We start from the raw sequence: 25,000 nt of genomic DNA on the forward strand, positions 1-25,000 counted from the left end.
TCCCCTTATCTCTTGTATTTGTTCCCACTATTTTGATCATTACTAAATTCAAAGCATATTTGTGCTGGAGGGGTGGCTCTGAAAGTGAAATCACGTCACTGGTGTTCAGAGGCAGGTGGCAGCACCTTGCTTGCAGAAAATTCTCTTTTGTTACAGCTGGACTTAAGTAAGGGCTGCAGAAATGGGGTCAGCAGAACTTCCTTGTTGCAATCAGCAGCCAGAGCTCTGCCCAGGGCAGGCCCACACCCCATACCTGTGGCACCGCTGTGTTCATTATTAGCATGGCAGGCATAGTGGCAATGGCATAAGGGAAAAGCATCTCTGTGCCTCTCTGTTCTCTGTGTTCCTCTGGCTGCACCCCGCTCCCCAGGGTACTCTGCATACCTCTGTGTCCAGCTGCTGGCGTCAGCCCCCCCCAGCCACCTCTGAGCGCTGCTGAGCCCCGACCTCACTGCGTGCTGCTGGCTGACAAGTGGCTGCGGGTGACGGGAGCAGGATGTCAGAGGTGCTGCTGCAGTGAGCGAGGTGAGCACAAGGCGCCCGTTTTGCGGAGCAGCTGCTGTCCCACCCGGCTGCAGGCAGGAGGGTGATACCTCCGGTGCTCCTTCACGTCATCTATCTACCTACCCAAGTTTAGTTTCAGATCCTACTGCAAAAAAGCCACAACTTTGAAGACCAAGTGCCACACGTACGTGAGCACGCACACAGCTCTGCAGTGTAACAGCAGGACAAGCCATAAGCAGGACATGCCAAACAAGCCGAACCCCGGCAAAAGGATGCGTTTGTCAGCCCGGTGGGTCGATCCGCGGGTAGGAGCTGGGGCAGCGTTCCGGCGGTCGCCTCCCTCCGCCTCCTCCCGTTCTGAGCCCTGCGGGTGCCGGCAGGGCGGGGCGGGGCTGGCGGCGGCTCCAGCGGGACTCAGACCCCCCCCCGCTTCCCCAGCCCGGCCCGGCGGCGGAGGGCGGGCGGAGGCGGTGCGGGCTGCACCTGCCGGGCTGCACGGCTGGGCTGGGCTGGGCTCGGAGCGGCGCGGCTCAGAGGAGCCATGCCGGCAGCCACTGCGCCGGGGCCGGACGAGCCGCGCACCGCTGCGCCCGGGCGGGACGGCGGCGGACCCCGCGGGTACACAGGTATGAGCGAGGCGGGGTGCGGGATCCCCTGCCCAGATGGGGATGCGGGACTCCCAGACCACGGCTCAAACCTCCGCTGGGGCCGCGGGCAGAGAACGGAGGATCCCCGCCGGTGCCGGGCCGGACGCTCGGCTGGCTGGGGGTGGGTGTCCCCGCAGCAGCCCCCGGTTCAGGAGCGCCCCGGCGGTCACCCCGGCCGCGGTCAGGGGATACGACCCGCGCTGGAAGCTGCCGTGCCTCAGATGGGCAGCACCGGGTGAATTCCGGAGGGTGGGAGTTCGCTCGCGCTGGTGCGAAGCGGGGCTGCGGGGGTCGGGCGGCGTGAAAGCGAGCGGTGCTCGGAGGGAAAGGTCCAGCACGTAGCGAGTGCTGCGCTGGGAACCAGCGGAGCGGGGAGAGGAGCTTCCAACAGAGGCACGTTGAGAGAGGAGAAAATGGAGATATCGGTGTTTTAATGAAATAGGGTGCTGCACCGAGGAGTAAAATGGGAAATGAATCACCGGCTTTTTGCTTCCCCTTCATCCCCCGTTCCCCTTCCAACCCTCCGGTTTCGTTACTCAACTCGATCCTCTAGAGCCTAACACCCTCCGAGAATCACTTTGACCGGGGGCGATTAACTTGATGGTAATGGGAGCTGATAGAGTCCGGCCCTAACGCTGTGACCTCTGCATGGCTCCGGGTCCGAGGAGATGAGGGGTCGAGGGACTACACCGTTCCCCCTCCGCTCCGCAGCGCTCCCGGAACGCGGAGCCGTCCTGCGCCGCCGTCCCCTCATTGCCCGTCTCGCAGTGGTCGCATCCGCCTGTGCGCTTCTTCACGGGCGCTGTCGGTGAGCCGGGTTTTATTACGTCGACAGAAAGAAGCAAACATCTCCGGGCTGACAGCGTAGCAGCTCTTTGAGTCGCATCCGCTTAAATGTGCTTAACTGTGCATTTAATTTGAATTTAATAGAGCAGTTCATTTTGAAAATATGGAGCGGGCTCTGGGAAACGTACTTGAGAATTAACAGCTCACATGTGAGCGTAGGCTCTGCTGCTCTAATTTTTGCTATTGTTACTAATCGTTGAGCTTTCTGTCTTCTGTCAAATCATGTGTCTCTGGCTGCCTGTGTCGGTTGTGCCCTGCTGTGCCCGCAGTAAGGAGTGCTGGGCAGGGCTCAGCCCCCTGATCCCATGTAATCGTGTCCCGCGCTGATCTGTGGCAGAGCTCCCAGAGATGTGGGATCCGTGACAAACAAATGGCAGTCGGCCCGGAATCCCCTCAGTTTATGCCTTGGGTATTTGCAAACCTGACAGCGGGGTCAAACTGCATCACTGCATTCCTCACCTAGGAAAAGCAACTGTTCTACAGTCTGTGCTTTTGAAGCCAGAAGAAGAGAATATAGCTTTGTGTGTGTTGCAGTGCTGTTCAGGAGTCATTTCTCCTCTGGGTAAAGAACAGGATTTTGGGGGCTTTGTGTGGAGAGGTTGAAAGGGAGAAACCTATATCAGGGTTGTACTATGGCTGTGCAGTGCTCTCCCAGCTGTGTCCAACCAGAACAACCACCGTTGCCCTCCCCAGGCCTGCCACACCAGTGAGGTTAATTGGAGTCAAAAGGGCTGCAAGAAGCAGCAGGTCTGCAGCTGTGGGGGCCAATGGGCTGGCTGGCAGTGTGTGGGGGTTGGGGGTCAGCAGTCCTTCTGTAGGTGCTCCCTCTGTGCCCTACTGCTCTGGAGGTCTGCACACCTCCCGCCTTGGCCCAATGGCAATTGGTTGCTGCACGTGGCTGTGCTGCTGTTAGAGCTGAGTGGTTTGGATGGCTAAATTATAACTACTTGTATAGTTTTAAATTAAACTCTTGCTCAGGATGCTTTATTTAAAAGGTGACATGTTATTTATGCAGCGATATTTGCAGGAGAATTGACCTCTAAGGAGAGCAGATGACAACTGCTGTGTATTTCATTTACTGTGTTCTTATCGGTGATCATTTTTCACTGCTGCTTTGATTGAGTAATATTTCCATCCCGGAATGGCAGCACAGACAGATGCCCTCATGCACTCCTTCTGCAGCAGATGAACAGAAAGTCTTCTAGATTTCCACTTGAATTAGTCTGTGAATGGGAAAGAAGTTAGGAGAAGTTCATTGCGGTCTGATGCCTGACCACTTAGGGCTCTGACAGCCTCATGCAGCATAGATGTACGGTGATGGTGTGCCCAGCTCCTCCTGCTGCCTCCCTCGCTCTCACCTTATGTACGCACAGGGTGCTGGGTGCAGGCACAGTAGAGTGATTGCAGTCTCTGTCTGGCGAAACAGCAGAACTGCTTACGCTAACTGTGGTTTCCTGCCTGTCAGGAAGGCAGGGACAGTCGTGTGGCCGCAGTGCTGCCATGCGTTGGTTGTGTCGCTGGGGCTGTGTTGGGCTTTGTGTGGGAGAGGAGGGAGTCATGAAGGTGTGTAGGCACTCGTAGTCTCCGTGTTGCTGCAGTTGAGACTCTGACCCTCTGTTTTTCTAGAGTGGCACTTCAGTATTTTCTGCAATTCTTATAATCATATAAATAATGGCCTGGATGGGTCTCTTGCTGAACTCTTGGTGGTGGTGGTTCAGTTTTGTCCCTCTGCCTTCCTGCACCAGGAAGGAGACTGCCTGTGGTGCAGCTGGGCAGTGCTGAGAGTGCTGTGTCCCCCTGGGTTCCTGGGAGAGGTCACCTGGCAAGCAGCACTGAGGGAAAGGCACCATCTCTGGGTTGGGACCAACCCAGGCTGCAGTTTGTTGGGGGAGATATCCCTGCGTACGTGCTCTGGGTGGCTGTCGTGGCCCTGGTGGGGTATACCGAGCTGGGTGTGCCTTTGGTGTCCCTCATGATATTGGTTCTTTTGTTACAAGCAGTTTTTTTTTTGCACTGAGTTTATCTCCGCCAGTGCAGAAACTGAAGACACATCACTGTGAGCTTCTGGTTGCTCTTCCAGGAAAGCAAAAGCAAAGCTGTGCTTCAGAGCCATGAGTGCTGCACGTGGGCGGTGAGCTGGGTCCCAGCTCCTTCCTCTGGTCCAAAACTCAGTTTCTAGACTGGGAGAGAAAACGTTCATCCTGAATTTCCATCCTGCAGGGCAGAAGGTGAGGTGACCTGGAGCATACGGGCTTGTAATCTCCACTTCCTTTTTCTCCCACGAGATCAAAGTGATACCTTTTATTAAGTAAGATACCAGAAGTGGCAGCCACAGATTTGCAACCGCTTGGCTTTAGCTCCTGTACTGCAGGATGCGAATCTCAGTGGCTGTGCATTTGTACCAGGCGTTGTTATTGCTTTGGGAGAATGATTTTTGTACTTGTCATGAAAACTCCAGAATGGTGCAGAATAGAGAAGAAGAGTTACGAGGTCGTCTAGCACAGTCCTCCACAGCGCAAGATTGTTCCCTGCAGTATTCTCCAATACCTTGTCCAGGCTACTCCTAAATTACCTAGATATAGAGATGAATTATGTCTAGGCTTATAACTTCCAGCTAGGGAATGAAATGAGCCAAATGTCTGAGACCCAGCACATCAGTATTTCAAAAATCACAAGTCAGCTTCACACCATAAAGCCCAAACCACCCAAACTCAACCTGGGCTGGCTGTGGGCAGGACTGAGGTGGGCCTGCTGTCCTGGCTGCTCCCACTTAGCCGAACCAGGGGACTATGGGCTCCCATCAGAAATCAGCACGATGTACTCAGTCTATTGGTCGCTGCTAATGGAACTGGCACTGCAGCGTTTTGCCTTCAATCAATTGACAGGGACAAGGCAGCGTGTGAGATAGTTGCTGGTTTGTGCTTGGGCATCTTACTGTCATGCTGTCTTTCAAATGCTGTTGCCGATAAGCAGCTGTGTTACTGTGCAGAGCAGCTTGGACTGGTGCCGTGGGCCTGAAGAGAGACGGAGAGAAGATTTTGTGTTTGCAGGAAGCCTGCCTGTCTTGCTTTTTGTTTTGTCATCTGAAGACGGTGAGAAATGCAGAAGTTGCAGAATGAGAAAGTGCTCACCAAAATAAATCAATGGGTGCCTGGTTGGATAGCAGTTTGCTGGCAGCAGAGCCATATGCAGGTGCAGGGCCAGCCCAGCACCCCACTGCTTGCTGTGCAGGGGAAGAGGACAGGTTGACTGCTTGCCTTTCCTTTAGTGAAGCAATTAACAAGGCCACAGAAAAGGTCCCAGGTGTGGATCCCCTTCCCTATTGAGGGCAGGCTGAGAGCTGGGGCTGTTCAGCCTGGAGGAGGAAAGGCTCCAGGGAGAACTGAGAGTGGCCTGTCAGTATCTATGGGGCTGTAAGAAAGAAGGGAACACTGCTTAGTGGGGTCTGTGTGATAGGATGAGGGGAAGTGGTTTTGAGATAAACGAGGGGAGATTTAGATTGGATGTGATAAGAAGTTCTTTACACTCAGTGGTGAGGCACTGTCACAGGCTGCCCAGAGAGGTGGTGGTGCTGAATCGGGCTCTGAGCACCTGATGGAGCTGTGGGTGTCCCTGTTTGTTGCAGAGGAGTTGGACCGAGTGACCCTTAAGAGTCCCTTCCAACTCAAATGATTCTGTGATTCTAAGGCAGAGCAGTTTTGTGCAAGCAAGGAGAAGCTGCAGTGTGTGGCCATCACTGTTAATGCAGACAGAGCTAAGTTTTTCCCTCTTTGTAAATACAAGTGTGGGCTGTACCTACCTGCTGTGCTGCCGGGACATGCAGGCCTTCCCAGAGCTGCCAGCAGTGGGTCTTGCTCAGACTGCAGTGTCACAGACTTGTGCTGTGCCAGCAGGGCTGTCCTTTGATCTGCTTGCCTCAGCCAGTTGTCACTGTGCGTGTAGCCCACCTGCAATCATTTACTGCTTTAATTGACACCATAAACTCAGTGGAGTGGTTCCTTGTCCTTACGTTGCTGTCCCCATCCATCTTCATGTTATCTTCCACTGATTCCTAGGGCTGGGGAGGCTACAAGCAGCTGTGCTGATGGATTGCCACTGTGAATCACTGCTGTGGGCACAGCCTGGCCAAGAGAGCCTGACCTGGCATTAAGGAGATGGGGGAGACTAGAAGCCATGAAACCGTGCAGGAGGTTCTTAAATCTGACTGTTATTTTCTCAGTTCATGAATGATTTCTACCAGCACAGTGAATCGCGTGCTATTGCTGACTCTTTCAGACCAGTGTCTAAAAAAATCAATTATTCACAGAAATTCTTGCTGACAGTTGTGAGTGCCAGGTCACAGTCCTCTGGTGTGCAATTTGCTGTTCCTTTCTCAGTTTGCTGTTTGAAGCTGCTAAGGGGAGAAATAAGGGCTGCAAACCCAGCTCTCAGGTGGGTTCCTGTAGCAGGGAGCTGTAAGCCATGGGGATGAGCAGAAGGTTTCTATGTTCTTTTCAAGTAAGTGCTTTGTGTGAGTGCAGTTCTTATGCTCAGTTGTTTTGGGGCCAAAACTGAATGCTTCTATACAAGGCAGCAAGCTTTTTTCATCCTCCTAAGCTCTTGTTTTGGGGTGGGTTTTGCAGTTAGCTCAGGCCCTGGCTCCAGTGCCATCCAGCAGAGGTTGTCACCATGGGGCAGTTGTCACACAGGAGCAAGCAGCTTTTTCATCTGCTCTTATCAGTGACACTGCCAGCTGCTGCAGGCAGATAGCCCACAGCTGCAGTGAGGTGTGTGGGGCCCAGCATGTGGCTGCACTTGGTAGTGAGTGGGGAGCATCCTGGGGCTGTGCCACAGCACTGCAGTGTGGATCCAGGGGGACTTGGCAGCACTACACAGCGAGAGCAGCAGCCTTTGCCCTGCCCAAATGCATGGCAGGATTTGGATTTGTACCTGCTTGCTTGCAGGTTTAATATCAAATCGATGAAGTTCACCTCCTATAAAGAAAAAAGACTAAATGGTTTTGCGGGGTTTAGCACCTCCTTAGAGGTGCTAAACCATTGTGTAGGTGAAAAGCCACAAAGATGAAGCAATTTCTGACAGCAAGGCCTTGTCTTGTAGCCACTGGTAGGACTGGTGCTAGTGATGTATTTGTATTAGGACTGGCTGGACAAGTGGTTTTGCCATTTTAAAGGGAACAAAGGCAAAAGGCTGATTCCACCAGAGCATCCGCTTTTAGTCAGAAGGTTCAGGTTGTCAGATTTCTACAAGAAAGTACCTGGAGATGTCTCCAGACCTCAGAAATGTCCATCAGCAACATGGTCAATCAATCTATCCATATATCTATATATATATATATATATATATGTGTGTGTGTGTGCTCAGCTCTGATATTGTGACATCATCACTTTTTGTCCATAAAACCTTTTATAGGAATGGCTTGAGTGCTGCTCTGTTTTCCTGCCCGAGGTGGGCTCACCGTGTGCTGTGTTCGCCCATTCTTTTTTGGCCTTTGATTACTTGCTGGTAAAGAGGACGAGGCTGCTTGTAAATACTGGCGGGGCTACTAGCATTCATGGGCTCTTGGTTATCTCTGCAAGAAGGGAGGGTGTTCAAATAAGGAGGCCATGGTAAATGGTTTGCTGAAGATTGAAGGCTCCTAAAGCTTGCCTGCTTTCCCACCTGATCCACATTAGTGAGGTCCTGACTACCAAGCTGGGTGCTGAAATGTGGATTTCCCAGCATTCTGTAGTGTAGCTGTTTATTCAGTTTATTTAGCTCCATCTGCCCCAGCACATCTTGTACATTTGGGGTCTGAGCGAGCGCAGGTGAAAAGCTCAATTCAAATTATTCCTCATAATTTTTATCCTATTTTGGGTCTTTGTTTTAGAAACTAAGGTTTCTAAACACACAAACTGTGTGTTCTGCAAGTTGCATCGTTTATTGGGGTGACAAAGAGAGGAGCCCATCAGTAGCTCCAGTCACTGAACAGTCACAAAAGCAGCTGTTGGGTCTTTTTTATTTGGGAACAGTTCACATTAAGGCATGTTCTGGTGTGCTCCATAGTGGATGCTTGGTTGATTATTATTATTTTTTCATTTTCATTCTTTTTAATATGGGAATAATGGTGAAGAGAGATGAGTGCTTCACACTTGCCTCATGGATCCTTCCTGTTCAGTTACACTGTTAAATCTTCACAAGTGCCATAAACCCATTTTTTCAGTTCTGTTGGAAAACAGGGTAATAATGTACATAAAACCCATCTGTTCCTGCTTCTTGCTTTACTAGGACCTTCATCAAATACCTCATTTTCCATCAGGTTCTTCTTTCTCAATTAATCTTTCCCATAAGAAACATATTCAGTATTGTCCTTGTTGCTAGATTCCAGAGTAAAATCTACAGATGAGAATAAGCTGACTTTGATGTAAACTGGCAAAAAAAATCAATCACAGAGATGGCAGTACAGCGACTGGAACAAATCCTTGCTTAAGAGTAACATGGAAGACACAAATAAGAACGATTTTACACAAATTCCTAACATTATTTGTGTTTGAAATGGGAGCAGATCGTACGTGTGCTGTCAGCACACCCTAATCTAGCATCTTGGTGATGTGTGGTTTGGGTTTTGCATGGATTAAAGCTACTTGCAACCCTGCAGATAGGGAGCATTTCAGAGCTGGGAAGTGCTTAGTGCTGACTCCTAAATCTCACTGCAGCTTGTTTGATGCTCCAAGGCAAAAAAGGCAGATGAAAAATGCTGGGAAGACAGAAGGGAATCTGTTCATCAGTTCCTTCTCCTGTCCCCACTCTGACCCTTCGAGTCCTGTGGTCTGGATGGTTCCCAGCTCTCCAAAGCCCTGAACGGGCCACAAGAAGGGAAGCTCCCATTGTGCTACCATGCTACATGGCTCTGCCATCATTGCCAGGTGTGTTGCAAGCTGTGTGTTGAAAAGTCAGTTGTACCTATGGAACAGCCACCGAGAAAGAATGAGGAAAAGTCATTAAGAGGAGCAAGCCTGAGTTTTGGGCTTGCATGTAGCGGCAAATAGGCTTTTCTTATATGTGCAATCCAAGTAGAGTCCATTGGCTGAAAAGTGGTTAACTTAATCTATAATTAAAGTTCATTAACCAGCTCTTTAGCTGCTGTGACACAGTAATGGGGAATGCTGTCTGGTCCTTAGACCTGCTGGAGGTGTGTGGGCTGTGGGTGCGTTCCCACTCTTCCTTCCTTCTCCCATGGCAAGCTCTTCCAAGAGCTCCTCTGTGAGCTCGCTGCGGATGTTCAACGTTATGCTTGTGACTTTAGGAACAGTAATTTCTAATGAGTGCTTTTCTAAGAAAATAGACTTGCAGAAATAATATCATCAGCCTGCTGATTTTCTTCAGGGTTTATAGAACCTAATGTTCTGTCTATTTCTGGCATCTGGCTATTACAGCATGTTTTAGTTGCATTAAGTAGTCAACAATAAGCAAAGCAAAAGCTTGAATTATGCGTGTATGGGAATAATGAGGTGAAGTCACGGATGGCTCTATTTCTGCACAGACAGCAAGTGGCTGTCGTAACAAAATGCTTTCAGATGGCTACTGCTGTATTTTAGATCATTTTGGCATATACTTACGCAATGTATTTGATTTCCATTTGCTGTGTTTTGCTGTGTGGAGGGAGAAAGGAACGCAGGCAATGTGTAACGGGCAAGCGTTCTTCAGTTTCTCTTTCATATCTGTTTCCTTATCAGCGAAACATAAATCTGCAACATGCTGACAATAAAACCATATGGCAACTCTTCCTGACAAATTGATTTTGCAATACAGACAACCCTGTCTCGGCATGGAAGGAGGCTTTTCGGATTATTTCGTCTTATTTCTTGCATTACTCTTTAAGTTTCAGCACCTGGAAATTCTGTATTTGGATTTTTCTGAACTCAGTGGTTTGTGTGAATTAAGAATGTTACCGAACATGCTCAACTCCAATGTTTTTACCTTGGGGGCAGTTATTTGTCATGTGAAATAATGTGTTTATTTGCTATAGCCAGTGCCCTCCTGTCCCGTCTGGCAGCAGCGCCAGATCCCAAATATCCTCTTAGTGTGAACTGAAGAAATGCATGGTGTGAAGGTGAAGTATCTCTTCCTTTACAAGAGTGTGCAGGTGTGCCCATAGGGTGCTTAAGGTATCTGGCTTTTTGTGCCTAAACTGGACCACTGATGGCCTCAGGTTTGTGATGACTGCAGCTGAAACGGTGCTTTGGGTAATGGGCAGCAAGGATGAGGTGCTTTGTAAGTCCTATGCAATGAGTCGAATGAACCAGCGGTTCTGTTCACTGCTTCTCTTAGAGCTCAAAATCGAGGAGTGATTTTCAGCCTTTGCATCATAGGGGTGAGTGAGTTCTCTTGTGCTTAGAAGTAGCAGCCTGTATCTGGAAATGTAAGTAGAGCACAAGCCTGGGACTGGCGAACAACTTGTGAGTCATGGGAACTAGGTTTGGGAGACGCATCAAATCTAGGAGGGAAGCCATGAAGCTAGTCAAAACTAAACAGCACATCATGGATGGAGATGTTTATTGTGAACTACTCACGCATGGCTGATGGGCTCACGGTAATGCCTTGCAGTCCTCTCTCCCAGATGTATGTGCTGTCTGCCAAGCATCACTCTGTGGGGCTTGAGATGCAGCTGTTGCAAAAGTGAAATAAGCAATGTCTATGGCTCTTAGTTAACGTTATGTTTCTGACTAGTGACAGTTACTGCAACCCAAAGGCATGATATTTTCTAGATATTAAGAATGTCTGTGCAGTGTTGGTGTTTTGCTTCAGCAGACAATACAGCCTCCAACACAGACCTCAGCTGAAGACAAAAATTCCTCCTTGTAGCAGGTGTAGTCAAACAAGCCTGCCTGGAGAGCATTCAAAGAACAGATCCATGCAGAACATCTCCTTGTACAAATATGAGGGTGGGAGCACACTGAAACAGTAATTTTCAAGGAGTGGAAAGATAAAAGTAACCTTGCAGAAGAGTGGGTGCAATGTGGGTGCAAGGACTTCATGGATCGTTAATAGAAAGGGATGCTAGAGCTCATAAGAGAGATTTGCAAATGAATTATTAGAAGACTGTTGCCAAAGAAAATTAGGGTAAACCTGATCCAGAGATTTTAAATCTGAACAGATGCCTTTAATGTTTTGATGCTGGCTAAAGAAGAAATGGCGTTGAAAAGCTCTAAGAAGAGGAAGAAACAGCATTTCTGGTATAGCCAGGTGTAGATATATGGAGTACAGTTGATGAACTTTTAGCTAAGGTTCTGTGTAAACCCAAGTATAGAAGCTTTCAAAATTTTATCACTTATTGGATGTTGTCAAGAGGAGTCTCAGAATTACTGCCTCAGTTACATCCGTGCAGGAATGTCATCTGGGGATGACATAATGCTATTACAGCACTGGCCAAAGCAAGGAAATAACCACAGCTTAATGGGACGCTGGCAAAGGAGAGGCTGTTGCAGATCTCTGTAATGATCAAGTGAAGGAAGTAGTTTTAAATAATAATGACAAAAGGTTTCTGACATTCTGGGGTTTTAATCACTCTACATATGCAATTATGGGCAAGGGCAATGCAGGCAAGTGTAAAGAGCGCTGGCAACAGCCACATGTTAGTCAGAATGGCCAATGGTGGATTAAAGATAAAATCTTGGAAGAAAGCATCAAGAGCGAAATTACCTGTTCTTTGGCTGTGTAATGATTCCATGTAAAGTGGCATGTCTGCTGAAAGAGTCTAATGAGGGCTGCTTAGGAGGCTGAAGAACATAACCTGAATCAAACCTGGCTCTGAGATACTTTCTGCATCTCTTGCAGCTAGAAGTGTCACTGACATGAGCTCTAAGTATGTGATCTGGTACCTAAAAGTAGCCTTGAAGCAGTAAAATGCAGTGATGTGGGTCTTTTGCAGCTTCTGATGATGGCTTTTCACAGCATCTTGGGTGTTTAAGGTGAAGAGAGGAGCTGGTAACACTCCAAAGCGAGGAAGAAGATGGTCCAGCTCACGTCAGTGTGTTCTGGGCATCAGATGTTGGAAGGAAGGACATGAGATAGGGGAAATGACACTCTAGAAAAGTTTTGCTCTTGTAAAGGCAAGTTGGTGCCATTGTGAGAGCCTGAGAGAGGTGGCAAAACAAACTGTAATAACCTACATGGAATTAAGAGAGGCATGTTTTTAAAATGCAGTCCTCAGTGTGTATGTACTTAGATTAGACCAGTAATTGTCACTGTGGTCTTATTTGGTGTTTTGCTGAGATTCCTCTGGTTTTGGTTTTCCAGGCAGATGGGTTTTTTTTTAAGACCATAGATGGAAGATGAGTCAGTAGTAAGCCCATCTCCTGCAGTTTGATCAGAGCAGCTTAATTAATGACCGGAGGGGTTTTTGGTATGAAAATTGAAATAGATTTGATATCAACATAGTAGCTCTGTCCAAGTGTTCATGAGGAGACTACTAGAACTCTCAATTTCTTCCTACTTGTACATTCGGAAGGCAGATTTTCCCTCCTTTATTATTTTTTGTGCCATCTTGATGTTTGCCACTCTGGCCTTGCAGGAGCAGTCCAAGTGCCTCTGAGGCTGCCCGTGGCCATACTGAAGTCATCTGGAAATCAGCTGAGAGAAGAGAAGTTTGGCTTCTGATGCAGAAGCAGCGCTGCTATTAAGTGTTAGTCATAAAAAAAGAGAGGGATATAAAGCAGTTCCCAGGTTCTGTCAGTGCACAGGTACAGAACTGGAAAAATGCAATTGTTGTTGTAACTGAAGTATAGTTGAATGTTATGTGCGGCTTTAATGACTGACCATTAACATTTATGTTAAAAATGAATGAAACCAAGAATACTGTGGCAACAAAACTTGATGTATAAAGCTGGTGGCTGACAACGTTGCTGGGAGGAGAATAACTCAAGACTCAAAGAACAGCTGTATGTACTGCAAAAAATAGAGAAAAGCCAAAAGAAAGTAATGTATAACGCATGAGTGATACAACAGTGTTTGTAAATTTGGGTGAGGATGTGATGCCTCTCTTCAGCCCCTTTTCTCCTTGTCCTCTCCCTGTGCAAAGTCTGTGAGAGTTGTCAGCTCATCTCAGCCAGGGTCAGCAGAGATACGGTAGTCTCTGAAGATGAGGAGGTTCTGTAAGGCCATGGTAAGATGCTACCATATAGACTGGGGTACTGAAGGATGTGGTCAGTCTGTTAGGTCTCGGAAAGTTTGCATGAGAGAGGATGTGTCATGAATGTTCCCTGCATGGAAAATGCCATCCTGAGTACTTAATTAATCACAGAGCCCAACAATGTGGGAATGGGTCCAATGAGACCATGCCACTCATAGATTAAATTTTGTTTTGTTTGAGTTTGTTTGGTTTCATTTGTTTGTTTTTAATGTTCATTGTCTAAAAGTGGCTGTGTAGCAACCAACATAAGTGAACCCCATTGCACGGGGCTGAGAGCTTCTGGCTGGTGTTACAGTGTCTGGCCATGGACTGGCATCTGGCAGAGCAAGCCACATTGCCTATGCAGAGCTTTGTTCCTTGCTTTGACCATTAACTTGGGGTGATTTAAAATATTATTATGATCAACCAACCAAAGTGAACCTTCACTGTCTGCTCTCATCTTGCATTGCCTTGTGTATTTGTTCTGCAGGGCAGTGCAGCCATGTACCCCCTCCCCAGCTGGGCACCCTGCAGATCATTCATGGCAATGGCACAGCCGTCGGGACAGTCATCGCCTTCCAGTGCGCGGTCGAGCACCAGCTGGAGGGGCCAGGCGTCATCACCTGCATATGGAAGGGGAATGGTACCCAGTGGACAGCAGAAGTGCCCTCCTGCAAGCGTAAGGCTCTACCAGAACCATTTCCAGTCCCTTTGGGCTGCAGTGTAGTTATTTAAGCTTTGTGCATCTCCTACAACCTGAGGATTAATTCTAGACATCTGTGCAGGGGAAAAAGACAAATTCAATTTCCTTCAAAGTTGCCCCCGCTGACTGTAATTGCACTCCATATGTGTTCTGACATCGTTAATTATTGTGACACAGAAAAGACTCCATCGGATTTCTGCCCAATCTTACATCACCGACTCCGGTAGTGTTGCACCCGGAACAAACGTGGCTCTGTAGCTACAGGGTGTTCTGTTCTTTGCAACTTGTAGAGATGTGACCAACTAATCTGCAAATGTATTTGCAGACCTATAATCTGCTGGCATTCATTTCTGGAAATAATTTGCTGTAAAAGAAACACAGCAATATTTTTCAACAATATCAGGCTGCTGCCTGTGGGCAGCTGCATGGCATAGTTACCATATTAACAAATAGCATTTGAATGGCAACATCATTAACTACCTTTCATGCTGTGTTTCTTATTTATTAAAAGGCATTTGGTAATTTGGCTGGAAGTAGACTCTAACAAAAATCTACTGCATGGTACTTCTGAGCTTTGTAGTATCTGAATTGGGGAGCTCAGTCTGTATCTCAGATTTGTATCATTTTAAATCACTGGTAGTTGATTAGCTCTTTAGACTCTTATCAGTCCTTCTGAAATTCAGGTGTTCATATCACTGCTTTAAGAGACTCCAGTAAAGAAAATAAATGACAGAAACCCTCTGCTTTGTGTAAGAGCTGAGCTGAACTGTTCCTTGTGCTGGTATTTGTGTTGGAAGAGCTGAATGAGTTCTGAAGTGAGATATGTTTAGAGCTCCAAATGAGCCGGCAGAGGTCTGCATTAGCTTTGCCTTACCACATTCCCACCCCTCCTTTGGTCTGGATAAATTCATTTCTGATGTCAGATCACTGTCAATACAGAGCTGTACAGATACCATCCCTTCCATCCTCAAACAGAGGAAGACCAGTTGGTCACTTCCTGCCATATGGGATATCATAACCTAGAGCCATCCTTTTATACAGAGGCTTCTTTAAACCCACATACCCTGAAGGTATTTGTGTTTGCAGTTCCACTCCTTGTCAACCATTGATTAAAACAGTCTGGTAGCTCATCCGCATTTGATAGGCCAACCAAGTTGTGCTTTTTAGTTGCAGTGCTAAAGGCATTGTGTTTAATTGCAGTGCTAAAATAATTGTGAACAATTGCTTACAAACAGGAGTTTTTAATTAACCCAGTTTAAGATCTGCATAGTTTTTGGTTGAAGCTAAGATACTTCAATATCATAACACACGCTTAGCACTGAGCTATAAGTAGCAGAAGTGTGAAGCAGGTAGGTTTCAGCGTGGTTTAATAAAAATAGGAGTATCAACATGTTGACCTCGGAAATGTTCTCCTGTGTTTGCCTTGCTGCAGCTATATCCAAGTATGAGACTTTTGGATTTAAAGTCGCAGTGATTGCTTCCATCGTGAGCTGTGCCATCATTCTGCTGATGTCCATGGCTTTTTTAACCTGTTGTCTCATCAAGTGTGTGAAGAAAAGTGAAAGGAGGAGGACTGAAAGGTATGTCAAGAAAAGTCTTCTAGAACTGACTTTTAATGTGTACGCCACATGGACTGCATTGCTGTGACAGCAGAGAGCTGCAGAGCTCCTTTCTAGGACTTGGTGCTTAGAACACCTTGGTGATGATAACTACTTACAATCCTTCATTTATAGAGTAAGATGTAAAATCAAAAGTATTTAGGTGCCTGTTTTCTTATATATATATATTGAATGACTAAAGTAGACCTGGACAGATCCACATCTACTCAGAATTGTGCAGGAGCTGAACATACAAGTGTTGCTCCCTGGCCCAGTCTTTGTCTCCTTGAATTATTTAAGCTTGGCTGTATCTTTGCATCTCTCCTCTCTCTTCCTTTTTATTCCTTTGCTCTCATCAAACTCCTCTGGGAAGTACAATCTACTCATGTCAAACCCATCAAAGCTTTCACCATCTGTAAAGCATGCTTAGAGCTGTCACAAAGATGCAACGAATATGAGCTGGATAGACTTAGGATTTTGTCATCTGGCTTGAAGCACGAGACAGTGGGCAGAATTACAAGCAGACAAGGGAAGAAGTAAAATTTACTCATCCAGTCCATCATAAAGACTTGTTGTGAAGGATGACCGAATGACCAAATGTGCCTAAATGCTAAATCCAATCAGCTGTTGTTCATGAGAGTATCCACCCAAAGGTACCTGCTGCAGAAAGTGTTCTCTGTGCACCTGTGCTTCATTTCCCTCTCACTTTTCCTACTTGCTACTCCCAAAGTGGCATAGCTCTGTGGGTTGGCTGCTCCCAGCTGAAGCCAATGAGCTGCACTTCTTGTTTTTTATCCACCTCTTGCTTCAGAGAAGCATTTGAAGTGAGGTGAGGGAGAGAACCCAAGTGAAGGTCTCTGTGCTCCGAGCTGCGTTTTATCCAGAGCTGGGTGGGAGCCAGGCTTTCTCTTTGGGGGAAAATTCTTTAATTTCAAAATCTGACTGTAGCCAAAGTATGGATTTTATTTTACTTTTTTTTCCATTTCCCTTGAAAGGATTTTGCATGGCAAAGAAGCCTTTGGTGTCATTCATAGTATTAGGTTTTCACTCACAGCATGAAATAAATGTTGAAATGGAAAGGATGACTGGCATTTTCAGGATTGCTGTTTTTCTTTCTGATAAGACTATTCGTATCAAAGTCCTTGTTTTTCATTTATTTTAAATGAAGTTTGGTCAAAATTAGCCATCTGTAAGACTTTGATATCTTGTTATTTTTTTCCTAACAGAGAAAAAGACTTTTATAGTGGGCATTTTGACCCAGTTCTGCCCCAGGACACCAAATGATTCCTTTTGCTTCCTGATGTGATGCTGTCCTCTGTCCTGTGGCAGTAGCCTTGCTGTAGCTGGGGGGTCCAAGGGCTGGAGCAAGTACACATAGAGGGAGTCTCTTCTGTTAGATCAATGTAGTGGGAAAATGAGGACCACAACCTCTGGATGCACAAAGTGTTTCTTGATCCAGAGAGGAGGTGTAGGTTTGATAATACTAAGTGAGAACGCTTAGGAGGAAGCTGGTTGAATAAGTGTCTTTTAGGCCATCTCTGAAAGAAAAGGCAGTCTGTACCTGAAGAGCATGGAGAGTGTCCTCATCTCCCCTTCAGCTTTGAAATCTGCCTGTCTGCTTTTTCTGGCTCTCTTAGTAAATCTGCTGAAAAAGGTCACCTCTGCTTACAAGCCTGTTTGTAAGGTTTCTGATGATCCAACAGGACGTGCCATCCTGTTCTTTATCCCTGCATTTGGGGGGATGTCAGAGAGAGGCATCCAAACACCTTCCCATAGCATAGCCTCCTCCCAGACCTTGCCCTATGGCACAAGCAAAGCATCCATTTTCTTTGTTAGAAGCAAGACTGCATCCAGAGAGGATGGAAAAGCTATGGAAATCAGCATTGCCATTCCTCACAATCTAATCTCATCCCAGCAGCCAATTTGATTGTGACTCTGTGAATGTTAGAACTCTTTTAAAAGCAGGGAAAGCAATTGTGATATATATATTTTTTTCTAGCCCTAGAGCTGGAGAAAGCAGCATGAGAAGTGCCTTGGGCACATCCAGAAGGAAATTCTGAAGGCAAACAAATTCATCCTGCCCTTTAAAAAGAAAATAAAATCATATAATCATTAACATTGGAAAAAACCTCTGAGATCATCTAATCCAACCACCCAGCTGCCACCAGCACTGCCCACTAAAGCATGTCCCTTTGTACAACATCTGATTGTTTCTTGAACATCTCCAGGGATGGTGACTCCACTACCTCCCTGGGCAGCCCATTCCAGTGCCTGATCACTCTTTTGGAAAAGAAACGTTTCCTAATACCCAACCTGAACTCCCATTGAAAATTGAGGCCATTCCCTCTCATTCTATTGCTGTCATCTGGGAGAAAAGGTTGACCCCCACCTCACCACAACCTCCCATCAGGTAGTTGTAGGGATCAGTCAGGTCTCTCTGAGCCTCCTCTTCTCCAGACTGAACAATCCCAGCTCCCTCAGCTGCTCCCCATAGGATTTGTGCTCCAGACCCCTCATAGCTAGTGACATAATAGGCTTGGATTTAGATGTAAACAGTAAATGAGGGCTATGGTCAGATAAAAGCTCAGGCATGCAATTGTTCATCACAGTGCTGTGTTTTACTCCTTGTTTTATTCAGAGACATGCAGCTGTGGTATCAACTCAGAACTGAAGAACTGGAGAACATGCATGCTGCTTACTTCGGTTATAAGGGAAGAAATAACAACAACAACAAGAAACTCAGGAATAAATCCATATTTGACGACGCGACTAATATGGCATATGACAACCAGGGCTTCTACAGGTAAGGTTGTTAAACTGTAGTGGTTTTGAATGAGGTTGTTGAAGAAATGGTAGTATTTGCTAAAGACATGCTTAATAGACTGCCCTGAGGAGGCCAGGGTATGGCAGCAGCACTGAGCTGGAGCAGGTAGGTTCACCTGCTGGGGCAGAATGTATGGGTTTCCTTGAGCTTGCCTGTGCTCAAGGGCTTGTGAGGCTTGTGCTGCCCAAAGGTGGCGGAGCAGAAGAGCTGAGCACTTGGTTACTTACAGCAGTTCTTGGTGAAGCCTGGTCTGCAGAGGAGGTTGTGCCAGGTTAAGCAGAGGAAAGTTTTTAATTGGCTTTGTTAAATGGATGCTAAACAGCAGCAGGTAAGTGGCTACACTGTGAGGTTGCGTGGTAGCAAGCTTGCCTAAGAGCCTTAGGAGAGGTGCTAACCAGGGTCAGCTCAGGGTGTTCCCATCCCTCTGTGCCTGGAGAGCAATTTGTGCTATCCATGCAAATACATGTAATTGTGTCTTTGATAACCTCTGAGTGCTCCTTTGTCATTGTGTATGGTAATGTACAGTGCAATCCTTGCTTGCTTTTAATTCACTGCTCCTTTGTAGAGCTTTTCTGAACAGCAGTACCTGTGATTTGTAGTGCTTACCTGCAGAAAACGGCTTTATGCAGATTGTAAACCTGCTTTTGTGCCACAGTGCAGCTGGAAACTTTATTCCAACAGAGCACTTACAGCAAAGTCTGATGGCTGTTTAATCAATTCTTAGCTTTGGGTGTTTTCAGTAAGATGCATAAAGCCAATTAAATGAAGTTTATAACCTCAACAGTTTTCAAAAGTCTCACGATGCAGTTTTTAACTTTGGATAACTTCAGTCTTTCACAGTGTAAATGTTCTGAAAAAGGATAATCTGCTTGTAAAATAACGGGGATAAATAAACACGGGGCTATCTACAGGGCTTAGAGCTCTGCTGGAGCCTCAGCTCCTTCTGCTGCTTATCTGCACCACTCCACAGGGCAGAAGCTGCTGTATTATGTTTACTGAATTCTGTACATCTTTTCTTAACTGAAACGAGCAGGGAATACACAATTCTTCCAGATAAGCAGCTTCTCTGGGGCCAGAAGTCAACTGTTTGATTATTTCTTTAGTAAACTGGAAGGGTGTGCAGTTCTCCAGTGGGGGAAGGCAGAGGGCAGGAGGATAATGCCTGTGAGCTCTGTTTTTACTGCATAGAGCAATAGAGATGCTGTGCTGGGGCACGTACCCACCTCCTAATGCATGAGGCCGCTGTCAGCCATGGTTGGCTTGTTTTCCAGGATGCAGAGGTGAAGTGATCCTGGCTAATGACCAGTGAGCAAAAATCAGCTGGACGAGCAGAGGTGTAATGCTGTGCCCACCAGAGGAGGGGTCTAGCTGTTTCTCCCATAAAGAACAGACACTGTTTCTAGTAGGGCATAGAAATAGTGTTCATGCTGTTACAGACCAAATAAAATGGTCTTGGGATGGCTCTAGGAACAGTCGTGACCTGTTATCAGTTCATAACACCTTCCCTTTCCTCACCCAAATAAGATCTACTTAATCAGGGTTAGTAAAAGCTGTTCCCTTCTCCTGTTTATTTCTGTTAAGTGGATATACACAGAGGATGAGGGTGTGGAAATGGCTCGTGCCAAGTCTCAGAGACAACAAGTGATCCGTCAGCTCTGCGCCCCTTGCAAGACCTAATGGTGTGTGTCACAACTAGGCGAGGTCTCAGCATTCTGTGCTCCGGAGATGTCTTGGCTGATCTTTGGCCAGACAAGGACATAGGTTGTGCTGCCTTTCAGACTGATCCAGATATTGCCTATGTACGCTGTCTACCACATGGTTTGATTTGCTGCTTTAAGGAACAAAAGTGCTTTAGTAACAAATAAAATGAAAAGCCACTTCTTTCTTCAGGCAGGTAAGATGTGGGTTATGTTTTGTAGAGGAACTCGGGAGCACAATGCTATCATCTGCAGAAGTGATGCCTTAGTTTGCTGATGAGATCATTTTGACTGTAATGAGGTGCCATAACAGAGATCCAGAATGCTGACGTGAATGTTATAAATAATGCAGGACCTGGCTGTTGGACAGTGCAGACTCCGTTGTGTTGTTCTGGTCCTGTCTGCCCTAAAACGAGGTCCTCATCCCCTCGTGTTTAAAGTGTGGAACAAATGTGATGAATATGTAGTTTCACTGGAAAACATTGGATTTTAATGACAACTGCTATAACTATAACGAGCCCCATTCTGGCTTTTTGGGTGCATGAACAAATTGCTTTAAAATGCTGAGAAATATGTCTATAGATACCTGGGATCCTTAATGGCTGTGCAGTCTCTGTTGAGGCTGCCGCCTCGTTTGGGTGTAAGGAGCCATAAGGAGGTTAAAAATAGCGAATTTTAGCAGCTCATACATGCAGGAGCTGTAAGCTTATTTGCTCTTTTATAATATTGGAATAGTTCACTAACGCTGAGTAGGAACAGCAAGTTACAAGGCACAGGGTGCTGGGAGGGATGTGCTTTCCCCAGAAGGTTAGAGCAGAGGCAGCGGGTTGCTGTGTGACACAGGGCTGGAGATTAGCAGAGGTGACAGCAGTCCATGAGCAGCCTCTGGCAGCCAGGGTGCAATGCATGCAGCCTGGAAAGGGTTTACTATTGCCTCCCTGATTCTGTGGCAGAATGAAACCAAGGATGTTAAATACATCCATCCAAGGTGAAAGACCATCCTCAGAACAGCAGATAGCATCACACTGCTTTGGGTTAGATGGTCACCGTGGGTCTCACGGGGACATTAGCACTTAAAGTTTCATTCTGGTTTAAGAGGTTTTTGGAGTTTTTTTTGAGCAGTAAATTTGAGTAAACTGAGTTAACTTTGAGTCTGTTGCTGCAGGATCCCTGCCTGGAGCCAGGGAAGTTGGGCAACCTGAGCCAGCAGCCACCTCTTCTCCATGAGGCAGTGATGCCTCTGTGACAAGTCACTAGTGTGTGCACCAGCTCAAAAAGCCATGGTGAGGGCAGGCAGCAAACTACTTTTGGCATACGAGGGCAATAAAGGCAAACATAGCTGTACCAATGGCACAGTTTCACACCGACATGCAGAAAAGGCATGGAAGTAGTAGTGAGAGAAAATTTCTCATCAGCTTCTGAACTACAGTGAGAAATAACCATGCTGAGGGAGAACACAGACCTGTGTCCTGTGCAAAGACAGGCACTGCCTCAACTCAGAGCTGTGCTGTTATTTATAAAGAGGAGAGATTTAAGTTAGGTGTTAGGAAGAAATCTTTTACTAAGAGGATGGTGAGGCCCTGGCACAGCTGTCCCAATCTGTGTGTGCCCCATCCCTGGAGGTACTCAGGGCCAGGCTGGATAGGTCCCTGGGCATCCTGAGCTGGTAGTGACAACCCTGCACATGGCTTTAAGGTGCCCCTCCAACCTAAGCCATTCTTTGATTCCATTCTATGATTCATTTTACTCCTCTGTCAGCTGAGAGGACAACCAGATAGAAACCAGCCCAGCTCAAAAATACATCTAAAGATCAGCAAAGAAACTTTTTGATTTTTTTCTCCCATTGTGAGAGCCTTTGGAAGAAGCCGCACATTCAACATTTGGACTGTTCTTAAGGTGAATTATTTTACACAGCTCTAGGCCAAGTTATAAAGCATTCTCTGTGAAGTAGAGATCTAACTGCAGGGGTGAGTCAAATGGAAAAGCCCACGTCTCGGTGGGCTTCAAATCCTCCTTCACATAACCACTGCAGCTGGAGCATATTATCAAGGAGAAAAAAAATCTCTTCTGCAGAGAAAGAGGCTAGTGTAGTCTCCTACAGAAGATATTTTTAGCACCTGAATTTTTGTGCTGGAACCCTTTTTGACTATAAGATGCATTACCAGCATGCTTGGCAAACGGCGAGTAAGGGCAATCCAACAAAAAAGATGTCCAAGTAAAAAGATTTCACGCACACAAAAAAGCCAATGTGCTTAGGAGAGGCAGCTCGGCATTCTGAGTCAACGCAAGAAACTGTACGCAGAGTTGGAGAAGTTAGCTCATAACTTTGGCCTCCACAGTGAAACTAAGTGTGTTTTCTTTTTCCCTTTGATGTAGCAAGGCTGAAATTTTCCACTACCTTTTATATGGGGTTCCATCGGAGGTGCAAATCAGAAGCTTGTGTTGCTCTGAACAGCATCAGCGTGTGTTCAGGCCCATGGAGGACATGGCTGTTGGCCAGAGGGGGAAAGACCCTTGGCCATGTTCCCACCTTTCCTTCTGCCCCATGGGGACACCTTCCCAGCTGCTTTCCCTCTATAGACGTGTTAGTAGAAGAGATTAGAAAGGGGAAGGATCTGATGGCCTTTTCCTAGCAGCATATTGTGGTGCCGGTTTACTGCAGTGGGGTGCGATGCTCATACTGATGCTCATACTGAGAGACAAAGTGCTGCAGGGCTGGATGGAAAACACAAGTAGTAGTAGAAGACACCAGAACAGCCTGGGCAGCTGTCAGAGCCCCCCAGCAGGAGCTGTAGAGCAAAGAGATGTATCAGTGGGAGAATTAAGGGAGCAAAACTTCCAAATAGTGACTTTCTGCAAGACAGTCTGAGTCCCCAAAGTGTCTCCTGCACCTGGCATGCCATTGAAGGGCTGTGGGAGCTCATACTGGTTCTGCATTGCATTTTCATTCTTTAAATGTTTGATATCTTTTCATGTTAAAAGTCAGACTGCCTGTGCCTGGTTGAAGATGCCTCTGTCCTACATGCTGAGCTGGATCTCTGACTGTGCATGGCACCAGGCTGGCTGCACCAAAGGGCAAAGCTGAGCTCATTTCTCTCTCTGAGCTTCCATTTCTTCTGTCTGAGCCCATGCTGGTGTGGGGTTTCCACTGCCCAGGGGTGCAGTCTGTGTGACATCTTTGTGTGTGGAGAGCAGCAGTGCTGCAAGAAGCAGTGCAAGGCTGCTCTTCACCATGTTGCTCAGTGATGATTCCACTGCAAGAAGCATCCGGTGAAGCAGCTGCAAGCAACACAGGCCATGTATTGTACACTGTGCACAGTCCATGCCATTCCCTGTGTGAGGGCTGTCTGGTTGTGCAGTTCTTAGAAGGGGGTGGAGCAGATTTGGGCACAGCAGAGGGGCTGGTTGCCTTTATTTGCTTTTTGCCTAGACAGCTGCACCCTACACTATCCCACCCTGAGCTTCTCCATTCATTTCCCCTTATTGGTTATTGTGGTGCTTTGTGCTCCACCACCTATTTCACGGAACAGCCAGGCGGGGGAAGTGGGCTGTGGTTTGTTCTTGGGGCCTTGTGTCAATGGTAGGAGTTACAGGACATGTTTCCTGTTTACTTAATGTAAGAGAAATAAAAACTCGGTGAAAGAGAAAGCAGAACTGACGAACCAAAGAAAGCCTTGTTCCTTTGTATCAGCAATTTGCACTTACCTTTCTCAAATGTCAAGTATTGTGCATCAACATGGGATATTCAGCGTGTGGCGTTCATGTTTCCAGCTGCTAGGAATACAGGAAGCCTTCTGACTAGGATGGTTTGGAGTAGCCCAGCTGAAAACGAGCTTTAAGAAGCTGAAAGGGGTCATATTTTCCCTGCTAACCTGGCCACCTCCTCAGGTTATGTTCTGCCATGCTGATCAGTGCCACCTCTCATTGAAAGCAGAGGTGGTTTCATATGCCTTTACCCTACCTGGCTGTAGTTCATGCCCCAAGTAGTTTTGTAACACAGCTTTCCAGTGAATGGCAAGATTTAATGTTCTCTACAAGACAGATGTATCTGCAGCGTCTTTACCGGAGCAGTTACTTGTAACAGTGCTTTTATCTTCTGCCCTTTCCCTGTGGCTCTGTGTTCCTGTATGAAGCTCGCTTCCCACGAGCGCTCCTGCTGGCTTCCTGCAGCCACTGCATGCACTGTGCAGGCTGCATCTCCTGACCTGCTGGCTTCCTGCAGCCAATGCGCGCCCCTCTGTTACAACACAAGCAGTTTGCAAAGTTCCCGATGTGCAAACAGAACAGATCGGAAGGTTCTGTATTCTCATTAGAGCAACCAAAACTGAAGTAACTTTTCTCCTCGTGCTTACAGATTCCAGGAGGAGGAGTGGACTCGGGACACGGCAGCTTCGGGGTGCTGCAAAGCCAGTGAGCGGCTGCCCAAGCTCAGCAGCAGCAACAGCAGCACGTCTGGGAGACACACGGTGCCAGGACACAGCCCTGCTCTGCACACAGTGAATTCAGTCCATGTGGTCGAAGTCTATGGACACACGGATAGATCCAACAGACCCACGTGTCAGATACCTGGCTAGCTGCTGGCTGAAGTGCACTTGCTTCTCTGGACCAAAACGAAACGGATCGAAATAATGTGCCTTAAAGACAACGCAGGAAGTTAACGACTCATTTGAATCAGTTTTATATATTACAAGGTGGTTATTTAACAGAAATACTTTGAGGTCTGGTATAAATAAAATAAGGAATGATGAGGCTGGCCGTCAGCAGCCATTCTCTGCAGTGTGCTGTGTGTTGTGGCCGTGGCAGAGCATCATGTCTTTCTTCTGTACCTCTGGAGAGGAACAGGAGCTGGTTTGTGTCTTCGCCTCATAGAAACTCACTGGTGATAATTACACGTTCATTACACCTTCCTTAACCTGTGTTTTCTGTAAGCATTTCAGGAAGAAAAATCCCCCATATTTTTACACAGCGCTATGATAGAATGACAATAAAATGTTTTTTTTTAATTAAAAGCCCCTCTCGTTTTGCATAAGGGAGG

At 46.9% G+C, this 25,000-nt stretch overlaps 1 protein-coding gene across 1 annotated transcript; it reads left to right on the forward strand.

Annotated features, from left to right (window-relative positions):
• The first annotated feature begins 952 nt into the window (after positions 1-952).
• On the forward strand, positions 953-24,654 carry SUSD3 (sushi domain containing 3). Its single transcript, XM_072347474.1, has 5 exons — positions 953-1,130; positions 13,634-13,822; positions 15,279-15,426; positions 18,083-18,247; positions 24,320-24,654. The coding sequence occupies exons 1-5, from the start codon at positions 1,046-1,048 to the stop codon at positions 24,537-24,539; spliced, it is 807 nt and encodes a 268-aa protein (XP_072203575.1). The 5' UTR covers positions 953-1,045; the 3' UTR covers positions 24,540-24,654.
• Positions 24,655-25,000: the final 346 nt, after the last annotated feature.

The sequence above is a fragment of the Excalfactoria chinensis genome, chromosome 12 (assembly GCF_039878825.1).
Source record: "Excalfactoria chinensis isolate bCotChi1 chromosome 12, bCotChi1.hap2, whole genome shotgun sequence".
NCBI classification, from domain to species: domain Eukaryota; kingdom Metazoa; phylum Chordata; class Aves; order Galliformes; family Phasianidae; genus Excalfactoria; species Excalfactoria chinensis.